The sequence below is a fragment of the Lepidochelys kempii genome, chromosome 10 (assembly GCF_965140285.1).
Source record: "Lepidochelys kempii isolate rLepKem1 chromosome 10, rLepKem1.hap1, whole genome shotgun sequence".
NCBI classification, from domain to species: Eukaryota; Metazoa; Chordata; order Testudines; family Cheloniidae; genus Lepidochelys; species Lepidochelys kempii.
In genome coordinates, this window is record NC_136389.1 from 23,545,636 (window position 1) to 23,568,408 (window position 22,773).

The window sequence follows — 22,773 nt, forward strand, 5'->3', positions numbered from 1 at the left end:
GATGTCCCCTAAGCTCCTACTTAATAAATTATCAAGGTTGTTCTGATTAGGAAAATATCAAGGAAGTTTTGAATAAAAAACTTTAATACAAAAGATGGAAAGTTGAAAATGTGGTATTCTTGCTATACTATAGTCCCAGTTAAAGCACTAATACACACACAATGAAATACTTGCTCACTGTAAATAGCTAAGTGTAGTAAGAACCCACTGTAGATTACTCTGACAAATCATTTAGAATTTGGAATGCTTAAATTATTTTTTAAAACGTCACATGACATTTTAATCACTGAAGGCAGTGAATGAGATATTATGAGAACAGGCTGGGTTCCATCCAAGTAGATCATGTTCTGAAGAGATATTCCTTCTTAGACAGATCACCAAAAAAGATACTGCTTGGCAAAAGCGTGTCTTAATCAACTTCAAGAAAGCGTAAGCTAATGTCCACAGAGAGACTAAAAGCTATGGGAGACCAGCAAGCTGATCAACATGATAAGGAGTTTACATGATGAAGTAGATATGCTGTAAAGTCAGAAACAGGTCTGGGTGAATAGTTCAACATTGTAACTGAAGTTAGACAAAGGTGTGTGTATCACCAATCCTCTTTGCGTTAGCAATTGATTGGGTGATGAAGCAGGCAACAAAAAGCATTGTGGACAATATAAAATGGTTTAGCAGATACGAGTTACACGACCTTTACTTTGCCAACATCACTGTTCTAAGTAAGATGTGGAACTTAATGACTGCCCTTGTATTAGAGGTAAGCAGAAAAAATTGGACTGAAAGTAAATGCAAAGAAAACCATCATTATGAAGGAAACTAGACAGAAAAGAGACTGGAGAAGTAGAAGAGTTCTGTCATCTGGGGAGCATGGCAACATCTGAACGTATTCATACAAGATTAGGAAACAACACTTTTGGAAGGATGATCATCATCTGGTCAAACAGAAGTCTCCCCATCAAACGAAAGGTCAGATTATACCATGAGGTAGTAGTGAGCCCACTACTATACAGAGCAGAGACTTGGACAATGACAGTGGCTAACAGAGATTGGAGGCTGATCACAGATGGCTGAGGAATATATTATACATTTATGGAAAGAAAACAACCAATGGGAGAATAAGGGAGCTGACAGGTCAGGACCTGTTGCACAATATCATCAAAGAAAGAAGGCTTAGGTGGTTGGCACACATACACCATATGGAAGACGGGAGGCATGACAAGCAATCATTAAACTGGGTACCCAAGGGAGGAAAGAGAAAGCGAGGAAGGCCAAAAAAGAACTGGGAGAAGACACTGACAGAGGATACTGAATGCATGGGCGTCAAGGTTCCTTCCCCACTCTGAAATCTAGTGTACAGATGTGGGGACCTGCATGAAAAACCCCCTAAGCTTATTTTTACCAGCTTAGGTTAAAACTTCCCCAAGGTACAAACTATTTTACCTTTTGTCCCTGGACTTTATTGCTGCCACCACTAAGTGTCTAACAAATATAACAGGGAAAGAGCCCACTTGGAAACGTCTTTCCCCCCAAAATTCCCCCAAGCCCTACACCCCCTTTCCTGGGGAAGGCTTGATAAAAATTCTCACCAATTTGCATAGGTGAACACAGACCCAAACCCTTGGATCTTAAGAACAATAAAAAAAGCAATCAGGTTCTTAAAAGAAGAATTTTAATTAAAGAAAAAGAATCACCTCTGTAAAATCAGAATGGTAAATACCTTACAGGGTAATCAGATTCAAAACATAGAGAATCCCTCTAGGCTAAAACCTCAAGTTACAAAAAGACACAAAAACAGGAATATACATTCCATTCAGCACAACTTATTTTATCAGCCATTTAAACAAAACAGAATCTAACGCATATCTAACTAGATTGCTTATTAACTCTTTACAGGAGTTCTGACCTGGATTCCAGCTCTGTCCCGGCAAAAGCCACACAGACAGAGAACGCTTTGTCCCCCACACCCCTCCCACCACTCCAGCTTTGAAAGTATCTTGTCTCCTCATTGGTCATTTTGGTCAGGTGCCAACGAGGTTATCTTTAGCTTCTTAACCCTTTACAGGTGAAAGGGTTTTTCCTCTGGCCAGGAGAGATTTAAAGGTGGTTAGCCTTCCTTTTATATTTATGACAACAGGCATCACCTGGGAAGAAGTATCACAGTTAGGAACTGGACTGCCCAAAGTTTCAGCGCCATAGGAGGAACAAAGGTCTAAGGTAAGGTGCGCTCCTTTTGGTTAGAGGCTAGTCATATATGTTAGGATGGTGGAGTCTCTAAGGATATGACTACTCTGCAACCATGGGTTGTAACTACCTTTCTTGTAGATATACCCAACCTATCAAGGTACCAATAGCAGTTAAGCTGGAGCAGCAAAGGCTTCATCAAGGGCCATACAAGTGGGACAGTGGACACTTTCTCAGGCAGCTAGCTGGCCCATGGTGCTGCAGCTTCATTCCTAGATTAGTTAGCTCAGGTACGTCTACATGTACTGCAATCAGATCTCTGTTTAGACATACCCTTAGATAAAGCTTGGCCTTGATTTTTGAAGCAGAACTTAACTCTGATGCCTGTTTCTTAGCAAAAGCATTTGCCCATTGAATCCCTCATTTAGCTCGTTTTTGTTTGTTTGTTGTTTCTGATGTAATCCCTGAATTTATTATCTGGAAACTAATTCTGTATTAACCATAAATTAAGCAACTTGATATTTCAATTTCCTATTGGCAGACACTTTATTTTGACAGTTGAATTTCTTGTTTTTTGTTTTTTAATTAGCCCACAAAGCAGAACATTAAATGACCAGTGCTTCCCTCACTAAACATTTTGTCAGTACCTTAGTTGGATACTCAAAGGTAAGATAAATAAATACTTCCAATGCTATGCAAAAATACAGACATACTAAATGATTAATTTGTTTCCATTATTTGTATATACCATAATAAATTCAGTATTCCTCAGCGTAAACATTTATCACTGTACAAATACGTTGTTGCAACATACAAGATACCATAGTAAATTCCACATGGCATACTAAGGTGAAATCCTGGCCCCACTGGAGTGAACAGCAAAACTTCCATTGACTTCTTTAGGACCAGCATTTCACTCCATGCATTTAGGCTTTGATTTTCCCTCTACTTAAATGGAATTAGGTCCCCTAATCTGATTGATTTTCAATGGAAATTGAGTGCCTGATTCTCTTAGGTGTCTTTGAAAATCCCAGTTTTTAAAATTACATCCATTGTAATGAGATGGAAAATTAAAAATTAAAATAATTCTCTCGAATTCACTCAAGCTTTTGCAGTTCCAGACACTGCTTTTTAATTAGGGCTGCTTACAGGGGTGCTGGAACAATTTGTATAGAGGGGCCATTGAACCAACTGTAAACCCTATACATGATGGAAATCACTTCAAGCCAAGGGGTTGTGGCAGCACCCATGGTTGCTTACATAAATATTTCAATTTAAATCACGGTCTGGTACTTGGAATGGAAAGAAAATTTATTAAGCTCCTAAGGAAATATTTAAATACAGAAATGATAACTTAATACATATTTACTTTACTTAACATTACTTAGCAGCAGGTAGTCTTAATGAGAAAGTTAATACTTATAACGCCAACCTGCGGTTTTAGACCTACATGGAGCTTGTTGCAGGGCTGGAGACTTAGTTCTTAGTTGGCTCTAGAGACTGTGCTTGTACTTTTCCATTTAAATAAGTTTTTGAATGTTATTTGCTGTAATTCTAAATTTCATTGTTACAATACATAAATCCACCATAACGTCTCTTATCACATGCCATGATATTCCTACAATATCTCCTATGACTTTGTTCCATAATTCCCTGAAAAATCTTCTAACTTAACCACAGTCCTTCATTTTAGGATACAGTGCCATTCCTGACTCTATTTTAAAGAATCTATGGAGAACATGGTAGTAACAGTAAAGATTATGAAGTGTGCAGATAAAAGCTGTGTCTATACTCTTATAGCTCGATGTTTACACACTATTCTGTCCATCTCATTAAGACCATACACCTATCCACTGTGGAAGACTTACAGTGACATATCAGGATTTTCTGATATTTTAAGTCAATGTTCATAAAGTCTCACATCAAAATCTGTTTCAAAAATGTACACATAACCATAGTAGAATAGACCTATTTTAGAGAAAAACAATAGTGTAGTAAGCAGCTATCTATATTGTAAAACACAAGGATTTATTTATGTTTGTTTCAGAAACCAAACTGATTGATCTTCCACAATCTTTTAGATGAATTAACAAACTGAGGCTGCATACAATGGTGCCTGATGGTTTATGTGAAGGGAACCACAAACTGAACTACTTCAAATCTGAAGGAGTTCTGTAGCATTCATGCCCACTGAAGTTTATTTTTTGCAAAAATAAATGCATATTAGGTTTCTGGTACATACTTCACATTTTGGAAGACCAGTTATGCTGGGAAACAGGGAACAATCAATGGCCTTGAGACCACACAGGCCAAGCACAATCATTTCTGAGAATCACAAAAGTTTCAATTCCATTTTTTCATGTCAGTCAAACCCCGATAATGAGTTAGACACAGGAAAATTCTCTCTCGCACTCACTTTTACAAGACTTTTTTTGCTCTTTGAAGAGTGAGCCTGATATAGGCCAGATTTGGGTGTAGTATGAGTAGGCAGTGTGTAACCTTTTCCAGAGAGCTTTATAACAATGAATCCTCAACCCTATTCTGCAACAACTGTAGGCTCCTCCCTGAGCAGAGAAATTAGGTGCCGATCTGCGGACGTTTAAAGGTGCACATTAAACAGAGCTGGCAGCTGCTTCTCAACCAGGTTATTAAAAAGAACACGTGGCGAAGTAGTCAGGACTAATTTGTTAAGAACTCTAGCCTGTTGCTTCATATCACTGACTGCCTTCTGTTCTGCCAGTTTTACAAATTAAAGTTCACGTTGCTACTCCTTACCTCTAACTTGCTTATATTTAATTTTTTGTAAACTTAAGTTTTCTTATTATTTTGCTCCTCCTGCAAGTGTTCACTATGGTTCAACAAGGACAGGAAAAAGCTATACCAGTATAATGCATCTTTACACCGGCAGAACTGCATCCGTTCTAGGGACTGAAGTGGATTAACTATTTTGGTAAAAACAAAATCACACCCCTAACCCAAATAGTTATACTGGTAAAAATTGTGTGTGTAAATCAGTCCTATGTCACACAAATAGCCCCACTGACTTCTGTGAGATGATGAGGGTTTTGCAGGACTATGCTCTTAGTTTGTACCTTCATATCCCCAGGCTGCAGCTTTCTAGATACTCAGGGTGTGGATAGAGATCCACCCATAACTGCATTGGTCATTTATGTATTTGGAAGGAAACAAAGTAGAGTATTAATGTTCATGTCAATGCAAAGGGATTCAGATATTTATTATATCTTTTTATTCTCATCAGTGTGTAGTCTCACATCTTATTTACTGCACACTCTCCAAATGTTGCACTGAATAAAGAATTATTTTCCTCATGGATATTTTATGACTGCTTCACAAACACTAATGAATTTGTCTTCACAATATACCTGTGTCAGAAAAAGGGTATTCTACAGATAGAGAACTGAGGCAGAGAGAGATTAAAGCCAAAGCTGCCAAAAGTATGCGCTAAGTTTGGGTGATCAATTTAAGAAGCATAGGGCCTCATTTTGCAGAGTACTCAGCATTTTATAGCACTTTATACGTACTCAGATCAAACACTTATTGACTTCACTTGCACTTGTGTGAGCTCAGTAGTTTTACAGATCAGACCCTAAATCTCAAATTGAGCACCCAGCACATGAGGAACACAAAACTATTTTTTTCGCGTTGAGCCATTGTAAGTTATTTGCCTATTATCACATACAAACTCTGTGGCAGAGCAGAATCCAGTTCTCCGGGGTGCCACTCAACAGTCTTAACTATGAGACCATTCCTGCAATCCCAACCCTCATTCATTACACACCTTCCATATTATGAAACAAATAACACAAGGATCCTCCAGACAACAAAAGAGTATGAGACATTTTGACAGTGGGATTAACGAATATTTGCTGGCACCAGAGGAATGTTGTGACGGGGAATCCTGGATTCCATTCCAAGGCCAGAGGAGAATATTCTCTAGCAGTTACAAATCCTTCTACTCCTGTCATTCTCCCCTCCCCACACACTGTATCCCTCCCCTCACTAGTCAGTCCCTTGCAGTAGAGTCTGGTACTTTCTCCTTCTCATCCATGATGTTTAGGTGTCAGAAGTGGGAGCATTGACAACACAGAAGAACGTGTCCCTGATCAGGTCTGGTGTCCAGTGCCACAGTGACAAATGGGAAGAGTAATTGCAGGAAAAGTCCTCCTCAGTGAAGAAGGAATGTTGGAGAATTTTGTGACCAAACTCTAATAAACTTCTACTGAGAATGTGCAAATAGTGATTTTCAGAGGCATACAAATGTGGGTGGTTATTCACTGGGACTAGAGCAACCTCTCTGCCAAATTTCAAGTCCCTGCATCAAAGCATAGAGATACTGGAACTTCCCAGCAGTTAAGACTTTTTTTTTTTTTAAGCATTGGCCAAACGTATTTTCCTAATTTCATTCTTGGAAAAATTTTTTTTTTATATTTTAGCAAAAAAAGTTAATGTCAGAGATAGACACCTGGCACAGAAATTTCAGCTCAAATGGGTAAAATCTATCAAAGTTATAAGCAACTGAAAACAGACTCTTATAATAGAAAGTGTTCTGCAACTTTAACTATACACACTGCTACCAGCATGATCTATGCTTTGACTGAGTCAGATCACAGTAAATTGCATCCCATTTCATATAGCTTATAACACAACTTCCCTCTTCTTCTATTATGTTAACTAGTTTGATTAATCCTTTTCCTCCTTAACTTTTAATATGGTCTAGCTCGTTAGCATTTTATTCCCCTACAGAAGTGAACGAAGTTTAATAATTTTTTACTTGCCTAAAATGTATCCACTCTAGAAAAATACTGCTCTTTCCTTTGAATTATATAACAGACGATATCCCCATTCTGAAATAAGCTAAGTACCTCCTGACTCCCAAATCTGAAGTCTACTCCAATGGATGCTGACACTGTTGAATTAAATTTTTTTTGCAGATGCTCTACATCTCTCAGAAAAAAGGCCTTGTTTGTTGCAACAGTGTCATAACCAGTGCTATTAGATAAACTGAGCTGTGCACACAATATCAGATGCAGATGTCTGGCAATACACTGCACTTTCCTCACTAGGATTACTATTTGTCCCATCTATTAAAGAGAACCACTTATGACTTTTTGGCTAGGTTAAGCAATAATTAATTAGTCCCCATTAGCTACATATAGCCATGATCACACTATGAATGACACAGGGTAGGAGTAACAGCACATAAAAGGAGCTTCTTAATACTTTAAAAGATTATATTCAATTTTTGTCCATCCACAAGTTCAGCTACTTTCACAAATATCTCTTCTCAGTTGTCAAAGCTGTTCAAATGTACAAGAAAGCAATTTTGAAAAATGCCTTTCCTTCCCATATGTTATGAGTCTGAGGGGAGACCATAACCAAAACAAACATTTTTGGAAAAGTATAAAATGAAAACTTATCTCATAAATTACAGGAGGAAAATGGGAACAATTACATGTTACCAGTAATAGTAGAGTACTTTTAAAACAAGAACCAGAGAAGAGATTATTAGCTTTGGGAACAGGAAATGCAATGCAGAATATATACATATATTTTTATGCATATCCAGTTTTCCCAAATTACTAAGGAATAAGGATAGGGCTTTCATTTTTCTTTCAGATTTTGGGTTAGTGTTGGGGGAAATTATGTGATGCTTGCTAATTATGTGATTACAATTAATCTGTGATGAAAAGTCAGATGGAAGGAGAATGCTCTGCTAAATCCTTTTTTATATGGGAAGCCTAGAAGTTTCATGACAGAAATGACAATGGACTAGGGGAGAGAGATATTGACTTTTCTTTTTTGGTTGCAAAGCCCTCTGTAGTTTGAAATCGTAATACACTGCAAACGGCAGCAGCATACACGGGGAGGCATGGCTTGGGCATGTAGAGAGACATGTAAGGTACGTACTCGGGAACATACCCTTTATCTATCGTAATAACTCCTTTAAAAAGTAGTTCAACTCTAAAAAGTGATTGGAAGTGTCACTAGAAGGGTCTATATTTTGGTATCTCAGTGATAGTCAGATCAATATTGCTAGGCTTAAGAAGGGATTTCTACTCTACCTCAGCTGGCAGCTTTGCAGTGTATCTTCATTCGTGTCTTTACTCGACTAAGCCGTGCTGTCTACCAGATTGGATAAAAATCCATTTTTAGTACAGTCAATGAGTGTGACTTTAGTGTCTCTTTCCAGAGAAGGGTGCATGTGTGTTTGTTTTTTTGAGAAGGGTGTGTGTGCAGTCTCTCATATGGGCTTAAGGGATCTACTACACCCCCATTTGCAAGAGCTGAAGAGGCCTCCACCTATCTTGGATACCTAGTCCTACAGACATCCAGCTCTGAACATCACAAAACTTCTAAAATGAAAACATACATTTAATTTTGAATTTTTGACCTCCTCACTTGATCATTGCTGTGACTCCCTGAGAAGTTTTAGATGAAAACCCCATCAATTCCAGCTTTCATAATTAAGAATTTAAGGACAAGCAATTAGACCTTAGAACTGTACATTAATTGCCTATTAAATCTAATAAGACCTAAAACTATACTGCTGTGCTGACTTTCGTGTAATCTATGCTTCTATAGCAACTTTCAGCTAAGGATCTCAAAAAGCTTTATGCACAGTTATGCTCAAATTGCCCCCGTGAAGTAGGAAAGTTTCATGCCCATTTTAAAGATTATGGGAACAGACGCCAGTAAGCCATGGACAACATCTGCAATAGAGCTGGGAATAGAAACCAGGAATCCTATCTCCTGCTCTCATTCTCTAACCATTAAAATATTACGTATAAATTTGTTTTTGCTTAACTCAATTGTCCCGTCAACAGCTATGTTAAAGTAAAATCCCATCCACTGTTCTTGATTTGTAATTCCTCAGCTTTACCAATGACTAGTCTGTTGCAGCTGTTTTTACATCTATGCTTAAATTTTTAGCATAAAATTAATGAGAATAAAATTTTAAGCGCATACATTTCTGTAAGCCCACAAGGGTTGCTTGCACAGCTAGAGCTCTATCAACAAACATATTGGAAGTCCAGAGAAAAAATCCAAATTTACTTTAGAGAACACAGATTTAGATTCTCAGTGGTGAAACTGAGAGTTTATTTTTCTGAGGTTGTCTGCATCCATTATTAAATAACTTGCTTTGTCCAAACTACAGTTTTTTTAACACGCAAGCTACCTGTCTCAGTACACTTAAGACTGTCTTGCAGAGCCAGCAACGTGAAATCTGTTTTGTTAGCCAAGAGGCATATGCTGAGTGTGGCAAGTCTGTTCAGTACCTCAGGCTGCCAACAGGAAGAGGATGCCCTGCTAGAGACCATCTAGGACTTAGGAGCTTTCTCCAAATCTCAAATTAATGTTGGACCTCAAATTTCTTCCTTTTATTGGCTATGAACTCCCACAAATGTATCTGAACAAGATCACATAGATGAGAAAAGTTTAAGTGAGCATCAACAAGCACCTTTAAAAAAAAACAAAACAACCCACCACACCCCTCAGTACCACCTGTCCCAATTTGACCTGTAAATTGTAGAGGTCACTTGTTTTCTTCCAACACAGCTTGGCTCATTTCTAATTATCCTATCATCTGAATCCTTCACACAATACAAAGTAACTTTGATGCTACATTCATCTAATTGTAGCATTTAATCAATCAGGCAGCAGCAGATGAACAAGAAAGAGGAAGCTTCTGGTTAACATACATATCAACAGTACACAGTAATGACAGGAAAAGAAAATATAAAAACAACAATTGTGATTTTGTTAATTACATTTACCAAAGTTAATTGGACTGGGGTTGCGGCTCTTCAGTGACTGAAAGCCTCTGCGTAAGCCTGCTATGTCTTTGTCTATGTCTGTGACTGTTCAATTAGTTTGCATAAAAGGCACTTGTAACTACTAGTGTGCATTTCAATATTGTCATTCAGAAAGAAAGTTTCATAATCTTTCTGCACTGGGCTGACCAGCAAGCTGAAATCTTCTAAAGGACTTAGATTGATATTTGGCAGGAACTGCTGTTCTGTGAGCACTGCTCTTTTTTGTTGGCAATTTTTCCAGTATACTTCCCACATTATCATGTTCTTTGCATGTCAGGCACTTTATGTTATCAGTATGAGTAGAATTAGGCAGACATTAGGCCACTAAGTTAAATAAATTCAAAAACGGATAAAAAAACCAGTCCACACAGAAATTAAAGCACAGTAAAGGCGGCCTCAACTTCTCATTAAAATGAAGTATCTCCTTATACGCCTGCTTATAGTCCTAGACATATTTCTCATAATAGATGCAGGAAATATCTGAAAAACATGCAGACCATTTTTTCTGAGGCAGGGCGCTCCCCCTTTGAGCCTGTGCTTCTGTGTGTTTCACGGAGGGAGACAAAGCAAAAAGATATGCCATGTTTTCAGACAAAAGTTTAATAGTTCACAAAACCATCAATAGTTAAACCTGTGCAGTGTTGTAGCCGTGTCAGCCCCAGGATATTAGAGACAAAGGGGATGCAGTCATATCTTTTATTGGACCAACTTCTGCTGGTGAGAGACCGCTCTCTCTCACATCAATAGAAGTTGGTCCAATAAAAGACATTACCTCACCCACCTGGTCTCTAAAATAGTTAAACCTAGCAGAAATATACCTTCTTTGCAATCAGACAAAAATATGAAGTAATTTTTCAGTGTTAAATTCTTTATCTGAAGTTTAACAAAATCCAGTTTCTTGCCATTGGAAATACGCATAAGTTATGATTTATTTCACTGCAGCAGCTTGCTCAGCTTCATTATGTTGAGCTTTCTACAAACATACAATCATAGAATGCACGTACCAAAAGTGCTTAATGTGCCTCAATTTGTTTGACGGGAACAGAAGACTGCAATTTACATTACAGTTAATGTTTATAAGTAATCAAAGTTGGGTCCGTACAAATGACATACATTGGAGAATAATTTATCTCAGTGAGTACGAGATAAGTAAGGTGAGCTCAGATGAGAGCATACTCCAAAACGTGAGCTTTTTACATAGTAAAAAATGTGATTTACCCATCAAAGCTATATACTTTTTGCTACCAACATTCACTTTTAAAAGTAAGTCACACGATAACCAGTAAGTGGGAAAAAAACAAACATTTTCCCATGAACTGAGTGTTAGGTCAATACAGGTTTTGCCAAATTGTGACCACAAGTAGAAGGTTTATATTAAGTTATCTGGAACAAAATATTAATCAAAATTTGCCAACTATTTTGTAATGAAAATGTATCCCTCTATAAAACATTTTCCTCCTTGCAGGGCCTGAACTAGAAGTACAGCAAACTTTCAGAACAATTATTTCGGAAAATTAACACAATGCTACATTGACTAATGAGAGAAAAGAAATAGTATCTTATGTGGCTATCATCTCACACAAGAAAACATAAAAGCAGATTCAGTAAGAATGCATGCTGAAAACAGAAAAAGATGACCCACACCAAGTCACATCAATGGAGAATAAAAATAATCAATACAAGTTTTTAAGCACTTTATCTGCAGATGAATTTTAGAGGTGCTGCAGTGGGATGTTAAAAATCTCATTTTTTAAAAAAATTTTTAATCGTCTAAAATGCCTCAGCTTGAGAGCCTTGATAAAGAAAGATATATTTCAATCATGAGACTTCTTCAGGAACAATCTGCAAAGAAAAAAGTAAGCAGAGTTAGTCATGGCTATTGGAAGTGAAATGAGACCTAAGAGGTTCTAAAGCAGAGGTGGGCAAACTACGGCCCGTGGACCACATCCAACCTGTGGGACCCTCCGGCCTGGCCCGAGTTCCTGGCCCGGGAGGCTAGCCCCTGGCCCCTCCCCCACTGTTCCCCCTCCTGCGCAGCCTCAGCTCACTGCGCCACCGGTGCAATGCTCTGGGCTGGGGGGCTGTGAGCTCCTGGGGCAGCGCAGCTGCAGAGTCCCTGCCTGACCTGGTGCTCTGCGCTGCGCGGCAGCAGCGCTGCCAGCCACCGGTGCTCCAGGCAGCGCGGTAAGGGGGCGGGGGGGAGTGGGTTGGATAGAGGGCAGGGGAGTTCGACGGGGTGGTCAGGGGCTGGGGGTGTGGATAGCAGTTGCGGCTGTCAGAAGGCAGGAAACAGGGGGGTTGGATGGGACAGAGCTCCTGGGAGGGCAGTCAGGAAGGAGAGGAGGGGTTGGATGGGGTGGTGGGGGGCGGGGGTTCCGGAGGCGGTCAGGGAGCAGGGGGTGGTGGATGGGGCAGGAGTCTTGGGGGGGGGGGGGCGTCAGGGGATAGGAGGGGTTGGATGGGGTAGGAGTCCCGGGGGAGCCATCAGGGGGTGAGAAGCAGGGGGGGCGGTCGGATAGGGGCCGGGCCAAGCCTGGCTGTTTGGGGAGGCACAGCTTCTTCTAACTGACCCTCCATACAATTTTGGAAACCCGATGTGGCCCTCAGGCCAAAAAGTTTGCCCACCCCTGTCCTAAAAGTACCTTTATCTGTAACCTCTGCAGCTTGCTTTCAAGTGGTGGTAAAGGTAAAATTTAGAAATGCAGACACTGATGCATGTGCCCCATTTCCATTCCAATAACCATGAACCTTCTAAAAGAACAGGAGTACTTGTGGCACCTTAGAGACTAACAAATTTATTAGAGCATAAGCTTTCATGGGCTACAGCCCACTTCATCAGATACACAGAATGGAACATATAGTAAGAAGATACACACACACACACACACACAGAAGGTGGAAGTTGCCATGCAAACTGTAGAGGCTAATTAATTAACATGAGCTATTATCAGCAGGAGAAAAAAACTTTTGTAGTGATAATCAAGACGGCCCATTTAGACAGTTGACAAGAAGGTGTGAACCTTCTGTATCTAGCAACATGCTCCCTTGAAATTTAAGACTTGATACCAGGAAGGATGCATTTCCCTAAGCTGCTATAGAAGAATGCCTTTTCTGCATGATGAAAATGGACAAGTTTCACAGGGCAACATTAAGTTTCTTACATACATATTAACAGTATTGCCAAGGAATGCTTTATAAGATGCCACTGATGTTTCAGTGCAGACATGAAGTTGCCGTATCTCTTCAGCTTTACTTTAACAATACTACTGTATTTCTTTGAGGGTGATGAAGGCCATGTTCGCTCTGTCTTAAATTTCAGAGTTTCCCCCTCTGCCTCTACTTCTGAATGGTTTAGCTTTAATTCTGTCATCTCAAATAAGGAGACAGTTCTACAGATCAGACAAAACATAGTGGAGGAAAAAATCCACAAAGTTGAGACATGGAACACAGTCCTCCACCGAGAAACACAATTTTCTCCCATACAGTCATATCTCCATTCACCTAAGCTCCGGTGTCGTCGTTTCTTTTCCTCCCCATACTGCTCTAATAACTCTGATCTGCAGAGTCAGTTTGAGAGTGCCCAAGAGCAAACCAGCAGGTTCTGGCCAACTTTCCACCTCCTCCTGGATTGTCATTCTTAACTTTACAAGATAAGTCAAACAATCCATAACTCAGGCTTCTCTGTGCATGTACAGTAAGTAAAAAACAAAGTTTGAAATTCAAATGTTCTTTGTTGATATTTCACATCTTTGCCAAAAAGTGGGGGTTTTCCCTCACACAACTTCATTCAAACATTCTCTTCAATTTCAACTTGCATAGGTTTAAACCCCAAATCTCAAAAACTCTGTCAACCATCACTGCAAATTTTGCACTGTTTTGATTCAAAATAATCCATCTGTGGTCACAAATATTACATATGTGAAGCTCAGACCAGGTTTGGTACAAAAAACACAAAACCTGACAAGTTTTGTGGAGTCTAGGGTTTTGCTGCCAGCAGTTTGCACAGCTCTAATCAGTACCCAAAAATGGATTGTATGGCAGACATGCTCTAATAATTTTTAGTCTCAACATTTTGCCATGTAGTATATGTTTTTTCGGTATTCAATGACTGTAATTTTACTCCCACTCCTTCCTATCACCTTTTAAGTCCACAGCTTTTCACTAAGATGACTGTAGCTTCTTGTTAAATGGTCCTTTCACCCACCCACAGTTCTCTTAATCCTTGATTTGGGTTTTGCCTCTCTTCTGAGCTTCAATGACCTATCTTCCTCTCCATTAGCTTGTCATGTCTCTCCATCTTCCTTTCTTTTACCTTTGCAGATGACTATCAAAATGTTCCAATACATTATTTTCAGTGTGCATTAAAAAGACGCTCTGTCTGCAATCAAAAAGCGGACATAACTATTTGAACACAAGATGAACAAATTCATTGAAGAGAAAAATGTGCTACTGTATGTATGAAGCTGCAATTCCAACCAAAGTTTAGCTTTCCAAATATTTTGTGGAAATATTAGTTTTAGCAGATGGTAGTGGCTAGGTTTTTAGTGACATGCACAGGGATATACGTCCTGATTCAACAAAGCACTTAAACACATGATAATCTCATCCCTTGTACTGACAGCTGTTGCAACTCGATCACAAGTCTCATATCTGGTGTTTTCCCAAACTTCTGGAGTCCTGCAATGCAACAATCTCTGCTGTCATTAAAAAAAATAAAAATAAAATAAAATAAAGGTTTCTAGCCTTCATGAGTGTGGAGAAAAGCCAGAAAATGTGACCCAAGTGCTCACAAACCAAAAGGCAAATAAAAAAAGCATTTTTAAGGGGGGAGGGATAGCTCATTGGTTTGAGCATTGGCCTGCTAACCCCAGGGTTGTGAGTTCAATCCTTGAGGGGGCCATTTAGGGATCTGGGGAAAAAATTGGGGATTGGTCCTGCTTTGAATGGGGGTTGGACTAGATGACCTCTTGAGGTCCCTTCCCACCCTGATATTCTAGGATTCTATGATTATTTTTATGGCCTGGCTCTTTATTATATATAATTATAGCTAGATCTCCTGATATCAAAATCACAGCAAAACTAGATTATATAATTATTGATCTTATATTTAAAATTTCCCACAAATGAGGGGAAAATGCAGAGATGAGAGTGAAAATTAGATCCACTCATGGTTAACTGATGTTGGTGTCTAAAAAAAATAAAAGGCACAGAAGGCATAGAAGTATTGGATATACTGAAATTGCTGAAGTTCGGAGTTTCACCTTAAGCAAGAATTGAGGAGTCCAAGTCCTATTGAAAGTCAACGGGACGCATGTTCTTAAGTCACTTGGATGACTTTGAAAGTGCCACCCTTTGTGTAAAATACTTTAATCTCTTTTTCATAAGGTAGCATTCCAAAAAGTAAACATTTAAAAAAATTACCTAGCACTGTAATTTAACTTAATATATTTGCCATCAAGAAATCCATCAAAGAGCTATTCAAAGTGACCAAAAGCAGCGTCTGCCATGAAACATTTGGAACTGCTGCTAAATACATATTTCATAATGCTTTAGAGCTTTGATTATCTGGCAGTGATGTATTTCCTAGTAGGAATTATTTAACATGCATTTTGCAAGCTTCCTATTCGGAATGATTAAAGGGCAAAAAAGTTCATTAACAGAGTTTAGGCTGTCCATCGATAGCTCATGTCCTTCCTGAACATCGAATTCAGCAAAACTCAAACTTCAGTTAACGTAAATGCCCACAGAACCTTAATTCTGACCCCCTGGAGCTGGCAATAGCCACTGGGAATTAGCTGCAAGCACTCCAGCTGCATTCACTATGTTAAGTGTAGCTGTATTGAATATGTTGTGATTTTGATATGAGGAGATCTGGCTCTCAGTCCCTCCATATATGTTATCCAACGAAAGAGAAGCATATGTATGTGGAGGTTCCATTCTGCATCATCTCAATACAGAACTGTGTAGGTTGTGTCAGTGGCAGGGCCCTGGGGTCTTCTTGCCATGGGTAATATCAGTAGTGAGGTGCGATGTGAGATCAGTCTGTGGATTTAAAGATGGGCAGGGAACAGTATAGGTTTAGGTGGTATCCTGTGTGAAAATGTGAAGGTATGAAATGGTTGTTAATTTTACAAGTGTGGGATTCTGTTGGGGGCATAGGCTCCATTTCAGAGTGTATGGAAAGTGCAGGTAGCTCTGCTGTGAAAAGGTAGAGTGCGAGTATGTCTGCCTAGTATTATGGGGCATTGCTCAAAGAAGGTGACCCTTCCCCATAAAGGCAAGGCCCCCAGAACCTGGGCCACAAAAAAGGGGGCAGAGACCCCCAGATCCCAGTCACATGGAGTAGGAAGACACCCCCCTAGATCCTGTCACACAGAGAAGAGGAGAACCTGAGACTGACAGCTGTCCTTGCTCCTATTCTCCCCAGTTCCTCTCCCAATGACCTACACCCTCCCTCTTGAGCTCTCAACCCCTCTCACCTCTCTTACCACCCATCTCCATCTATCCCCTCTCCCCTCAATGCAGCCTCAAGCCCCTCTCGCCCCTATTCCTCCAACTCCTCCACCCCCTAAAATGAACCTTCCTTGCCAGCAAGCATTCAGCTATCTTTATTTATTTTTAAACAAAATATTTTTGATTACTTCCCCCAAAACAGAAGCCACCCTGACAGAGGCAGATTTTAGTAATACGCCTCCCAACCATTTCCTGTTTTCTGTCCAAGGTGGGACTTGAACGGACACTAGCTGGGGAAGTTGGGTTCAAAGAACAACTGCTTATCCTCTTGAGGTATTCAGCTGGTGTGAAACTTCAAAGACTAACAATCCTGCTAACCAGTGGTATGCTGTGTATGTATGCAAGCCATGCATTGTACGCCCATTGGTCCAGCCCATGGGACAATGCTATCCGGCCCCCAGATGCACACAGAGGATGCCATTTTGTAGAACAAAATGGTGTCCTCCACACAGTTTGACCTTGTATATGCCATATACACAAGGTAATGCTGCACGAAGGATGACATATTGGACCACCTAGTACATGTGTAGAATTGCATGCCTTACTAAAAATATCACAGCACAGCACTGCTGCTAACTCCTCTGTCTATTCACACTCAGTACAATCTATTAGGAGCAAGAATAAGCACGTGAGGCTAACTGGAGAAGCAAAATCTTTTTCATATAACGTTTTAATTTGGTTTTCCCCAAAGAGCTGCTGGGTGCCAAGCACTCTGTTGGTGTAATCCTCAACTGCTGGAGACCCTGTTGTGATGATCTGCACTCTGGTTTTTATCTCAGGCTCCCCTTAGTCAAGTGGCCCTAAATTTGGATCACTAGCAGAACCCCATGTCCTTATTAGGCACACCAAATGTAAAGGTGTAGATTTTAGAGCACTTAGAAGAGTTGCGCTTTAAACAGAAAGCTGGTCTTAACTTTAACTACAGCAGAGCTGTTGCTCTGCTATAATATTCAATATAGACAATTCGGAAGGCCTATCCAGATGACTACTGTGGGGAAAAACTTTTAAGCTTGTGGGTACACAGGGAAATCTACTGTGGAGCCAGAGGACCCTAAAATACCAGTGAAGGAACCCCAGCTACTCACCACATCATCTTATACTCCTCACAGCACATTCTCCCCAGGAACTATGCTGCCCTTTGTATTCCTGACAGCCCCTGCTCCCTCGCTATCCCTCTAGAAGATGGATGGATGATGTGAAGAGCGCACTAAGTGCTACAATCTGCCAAACATTTTTCTGCCATTTGGAGAGGCGCTTGCTCTGTAAAGCCAAAGAAATTCAAACAATGCATCTGAACTGGAATGGAGGGGCTCTAATGGAAATAAACGACACACAGATATTTAAAAGCATCAGCACACATTATAGGAGTCCAAAATTCTTGGGCTTTCCTTTAACGTGTTATTTAGAAGTGTAGTTCTTTTTAGAAAAGTGACCATTTAAAGTATGCCATTGTGGGGATCCATTATTTCCACCTCAAATACATTTAGCTTTTTACCAGATCAGATTTTTTCCAACTGTGACTCCTATAAATTCAATGCTAGGATTTAAGAGGTCAGATGATCTCTTTCATTTTCACACATTAATAGTAATTAATGTTCTGCAGTCCACCTTAGGCAGTAACACTTGTGCAATCCTAATGCTTTCAAACTGTGTGCTCAGATACACTGATCCAACTCCACTTCCTTTAATAAGTTTGCACAGATCTAACTGATTAAATTTCAAACGCTTCTGCTGACAGTGAACAAGAAGAAATAGAATCCAGTCCATTCCTCATTACTGTTCTGGCCCTGCAGAGTTAACAGGAGTAAAAAGCAATATCATCTTGTCATTAAAATCAGCAGGTATGACTGACTACAAACACGGAACAGATCTATAGAGTAAGAATGCGTGAAAATGTGAGTTTTTCAAATTAGACTTGCACTTAGACTTGCCAAAAGCCTCTATATCCCCTATAGCGATTATTTCCATAGCAGGCTGACATAGTACTGTGCCTGGGGTTTTTCCCCCACAGAGAATGGGAGTGATTTAGGTTTGTTTAAACTTACTTATGGTCTACAATCCACCATGCTATTAGGCGAACTATGAAACAAGGAAAGGATAATTTAGCCATCTCCACAGCATTTCTCAAATTAGAACTCATTCATGTTTTGATTTTCCCACAATTCCATTGTAGGAGCTTATGAACCAGGAGCTAAAGTAAATGTTAAGGTATCATTTTTGAAATCAGCAGTTCATTTTGTTTAATGAGAAACAACTAATCTTTAAGTATTCATTGCTTGGAGACATTAATACATATTTTGTAACAGGAAAAAAAAGTAAAGCACTACAATTCCTTAACTACAAACAGCCCTTCAGATGTTCTAAAACCACTGCTGACCTATATTTTCTTGAAGTAAATGCTTCGGTGTATTTATCTGATATCCAAACTAAACAGAATTTACAAGTACTGTAGAAAGTTACCTTGGAAGTGAGGTTAAGACAGTGGATGGTGATGAGAATGAAGGTCTGGGGTATCTCAAGTCCCCCTTGGTCAAGTGGCCCCAAATTTGGATCACGAGTAGAACTGCATGTCCTCATAAGGCACGCCGAATTACAAGACAATCCAAGTAACCACAGAGATTTTAGAGCACTTAGAAGAGTTGAGCTTTCAACAGAAAGCTGGTCTTAAAGTACAGGAGAGCTGTCGCTTTGCTACAATGCTCAGCAGATAATTAGGAAGGTGGGAGGTGATCAGCATGAAGGTCTGGAATATCCCAGGAGTCCCATAGTCCAGGCCAAACAGATCTTTGTCCTGATTTTCAGGAGTACTACATGCTCAAAAACCTCACTGAAGTCAATGAGAGGTACAGATGGTCAGCATTTCAGACAAATCAAGTCACTAGTCAATGATTTAGGTAAACTGATCCCTTTGCCCCGTGCGGAGGAAAAGACTACAAAACTGACCTTGTCCACAAGTCATCTGCCATCCCTAACAAAAATATTAGTGAACCAAAGTAGTATTATGAACAAGGCTTCATTTATCCCAGCTGTAATATGTGCTTCTCCAACCTGACCCCCAAAAGGGGGATAGATGTCATCACCTTCCCTTAATTTTAAGAAGTATAGAACCCTTAACTAAAATCTACATAAAAGAATCTTAACCTAGAGTGGTACAGGGAAATTTTTTTTTTTTGTTCAGATTTTGAAATGAGAAAGGGGCAATGACCAGCAATGCACAGCTAATATTCTTCAGAGGCTTTCCACAAACTCTTCCCATTAGTCTGCGATAAGCCCCATGTACAAGAGGTATATACAGCGCTGAAGAGGATGGGGGGTACAGAGGAATCTATTGTTTTCTTATTTAAAGAAAAGTCCCTCTGAACCATAAGCAAGTAGGGCAGTGGCACCACTTGGTAAAACAGATTAAAGAGCATTATGTTGGAAATATTTAAGAGTCCTTCCTGTAAAATATACTGAATATACAGCTCAGTGTTTAACTGGTGTAATCTGAAATTAGGAGGCTAGTGGGCAAGTTAAGTGATATTTCCGTTTCGAAATATTTCACAAGGAAATGTTTATAAAGTAATTTCCCCTTTTGAGGAAGTCGGATCCTCTCCACAAAAAAATTCAAAAGTACTATTATGAGCTCCAAGAATACAGCATTTCTGGCAGCAATGATTTAGCAGTATCCAGGAAGGTGGTGAACATGACAACCATGGAAAGGATCTCAAAGTTCTCTACACTTTGGTGAACAAATTTTAACATACTTCCAGAAACCCCTCCTAGTGTATTAGTGGCCACAATCTGTGAAGACTGATTAATAATTCTGGGAAAGTGTTACTCAGTCTTCACAGTTTGGGGCCACTAATGTGCTACGAGGGTTTTCTGGGAATATGTTAAAATTGTTCCTTGTTCCTCTCTGATAAAACATGCTCCATTCATCAGGTGAATCATCTGTGTTGAGAAAAACCTTTCAATATGTATTTGCGTATTACGCATCATAAACACAATAATAAGAAGAGTAGTCATGGTACATTGCATTCTTGTCACATTTCAGTTCTCCTTCATGCCCTTTTTCTTTCAAACCACCATTGCCACACACACTGTTTAAGCAACTTTCATGTTGCGCCATAAAACAGTAAGAGCAAGGTGGAGCAGAAGACTTTTTCGGATAAGGTAATTATATAATGTACACAATCTGTGTTCATGTAATGTGATGCAAATAGTCTCAATTGCTCTTTTCAAAAGTTGCCTCCTAATTGTGCTTGAAAATTCAAGTTTTCATCTAAATGTAGGTCTTCACAACTGCAGCGGCTAAAGAACCCTTCAAAAGGTGAACAGTGTAACTCATGCAGTGAAATCTGCAGACAGTTTGAAATAGTAGCTCTGAGAAGTGTAAGTATATAAAGCCAAATTATGATCATTCAAATGCCATTAGCCATTTCTCCACTGATCATTTTAACAAAAATACCAACACCAATTCTTTACTGACTACATTTTTTCATATTTTAATTCACAAATTCTCTCCTTTTTGGCTTTACCACAGAATTTCTGGTTTGCCACATGGGAATGCTACAGAGTTCAGGTGCAGCCTGATGCAGAGTACATGGGCCCTTGACACTTTGCTGTTCAGGGGAGGTGGAGATTTCTGGGGGGCCAGGAGATGGACAAGGGCATGAAGGGACAAAAGACCTACTTCTGTGTAAATTAGGAACTTAACTTTCATTCACTTCCAGTTTAAGAGGGAGCAGTGGATAAAGGACCTAGAGCTTCTGACCAGACTATTGTCCCAGCACTTGTCCAGGCCTCCTAAACTGCACAGGGTAGAGATCTTTAGTCCTCTATGCCCCTTTGATTTGTATGTGATCGGAACAGCAGAGGGTCAGGAGAGAGCAGTGGTTCTTGTTAACATTCTGCCCAGGACATGGACCCTGTCTACAGGTACAGCCATATTTAGGTACCAGTGCAGAGAGGAGTTCAAAAACATATCAGTCCAGCCCTAGCCTTCTATTTTCAGTATATTAACATTAAATGAACTACTAAGCTAATACATTCTATGCCAAGCAAAATTTCGTGGAAGCTACTCTGGCGGCTTTTTTTGGTGCATTTTGATCCAAAACAGATCTGATAAATCTATTTAATTCTGCTGATTACAACAAGCAATAAAGATTCCGCAATGAGAACCTTGTTGACAAGTTTGCTTATATGTGAGGCACAGGAGACTTTACAATAGCTATATTAGCTGTGTAGCACTAATAGTCGAGAACATGGAGTGAGTGGCATAGAGTAGGCAGACATAATGAACTGAATATTCCTGTATACTGGTACCTTTAGTTATTTTGGAAAAATATTTCTGGAATAGCTGAAGCATGTTAATTTAGACTACTTTGCCTATTTTACTCTGTGAATCCATGTCTGTGAAAGAAGAGGCAAGTCTTGTGTTCTCTATAAATATAGAGAGAACTTTGCTGCCTCATCAGCATACGTGTACTGAATATCAGTTTCTAATAGCACTGAAACATACAGCAGTAGAAAATGACTAGTACAGGGACAATATAACTCAACTGCAACTTGTCAGATAAATTTTAAAAGTGCCAGAGCTTTATTTCTAATCTTCCTTTTCAGTCAGTTACTAAAGATGATCGCTCACAATTTCTACTGAAGTCAAAGGGAGCTATGGGTGCTCACTTCCTCCCAAAAAAGTCAGATTAAACCATTAACCTTATAACTCTAAGAGAAGTGTGCAATTCCAATAATGTTAACTTGGCCATAATGTACTTATTGTAGCATTTTTATACTTTGTTATATCCACTGCTTTTTTTTTTTTTTTAAAGATGAACCCCATTATATCATTGACTATTGTAATATACACCCATAAAACATTTAGAATGAGCACCATGGCCAAGTGAACTGCATGGAAGTAACTTTAATATTTTTAATTTCCTGTCCTGAGTGTCTGACACCATGTTAAATGTTAATGCTTTTTTCCATTTTTGCACATGCAAACAATGAAACAGTCTCCAGTCTCTACCAATTATAACTATTTATTAGGAATGCCTGACAATAGTGTCAGCCATTTGCATTGATTATCTTGTCCTCCTTGCAGAAGTACTGTTACTTGCTGAGATAATTTATGACAATGATCTTACTCAGTGAACCTACTCAGAGGAGATTACTCCCCTTCAGAATCTTGGCATCTTTTCCAACCACACCTTTCCCATGGAAGTCTTGAGTCAGATGTGACAGGGAAACAGTAACCTAGCCG

The 22,773-nt window shown here is 39.5% G+C and overlaps 1 protein-coding gene across 15 annotated transcripts in view; it reads right to left on the reverse strand.

Moving 5' to 3' along the window:
* Window positions 1–22,773, reverse strand: part of CLEC16A (C-type lectin domain containing 16A) — a 188,109-nt gene that overhangs the window by 22,363 nt on the left and 142,973 nt on the right. Inside the window, exons 22-23 of one of the 15 annotated variants that reach the window (XR_013636404.1) lie at window positions 17,615–17,789; window positions 8,014–11,858 (exon numbers count right to left, since the gene is read on the reverse strand). The exons of 12 other annotated variants lie outside the window; for them this stretch is intronic. Coding sequence is in view for 2 of the 3 variants with exons in the window: in XM_073362452.2 (XP_073218553.1) it covers window positions 14,378–14,394 (17 nt within the window). In the remaining variant the exon portion in view is untranslated. Of the gene's footprint in view, window positions 1–8,013; window positions 11,859–12,963; window positions 14,395–17,614; window positions 17,790–22,773 lie in introns of those variants that run through there. 2 more of the 15 variants (XM_073362453.2, XM_073362452.2) reach the window with 2 other exon arrangements.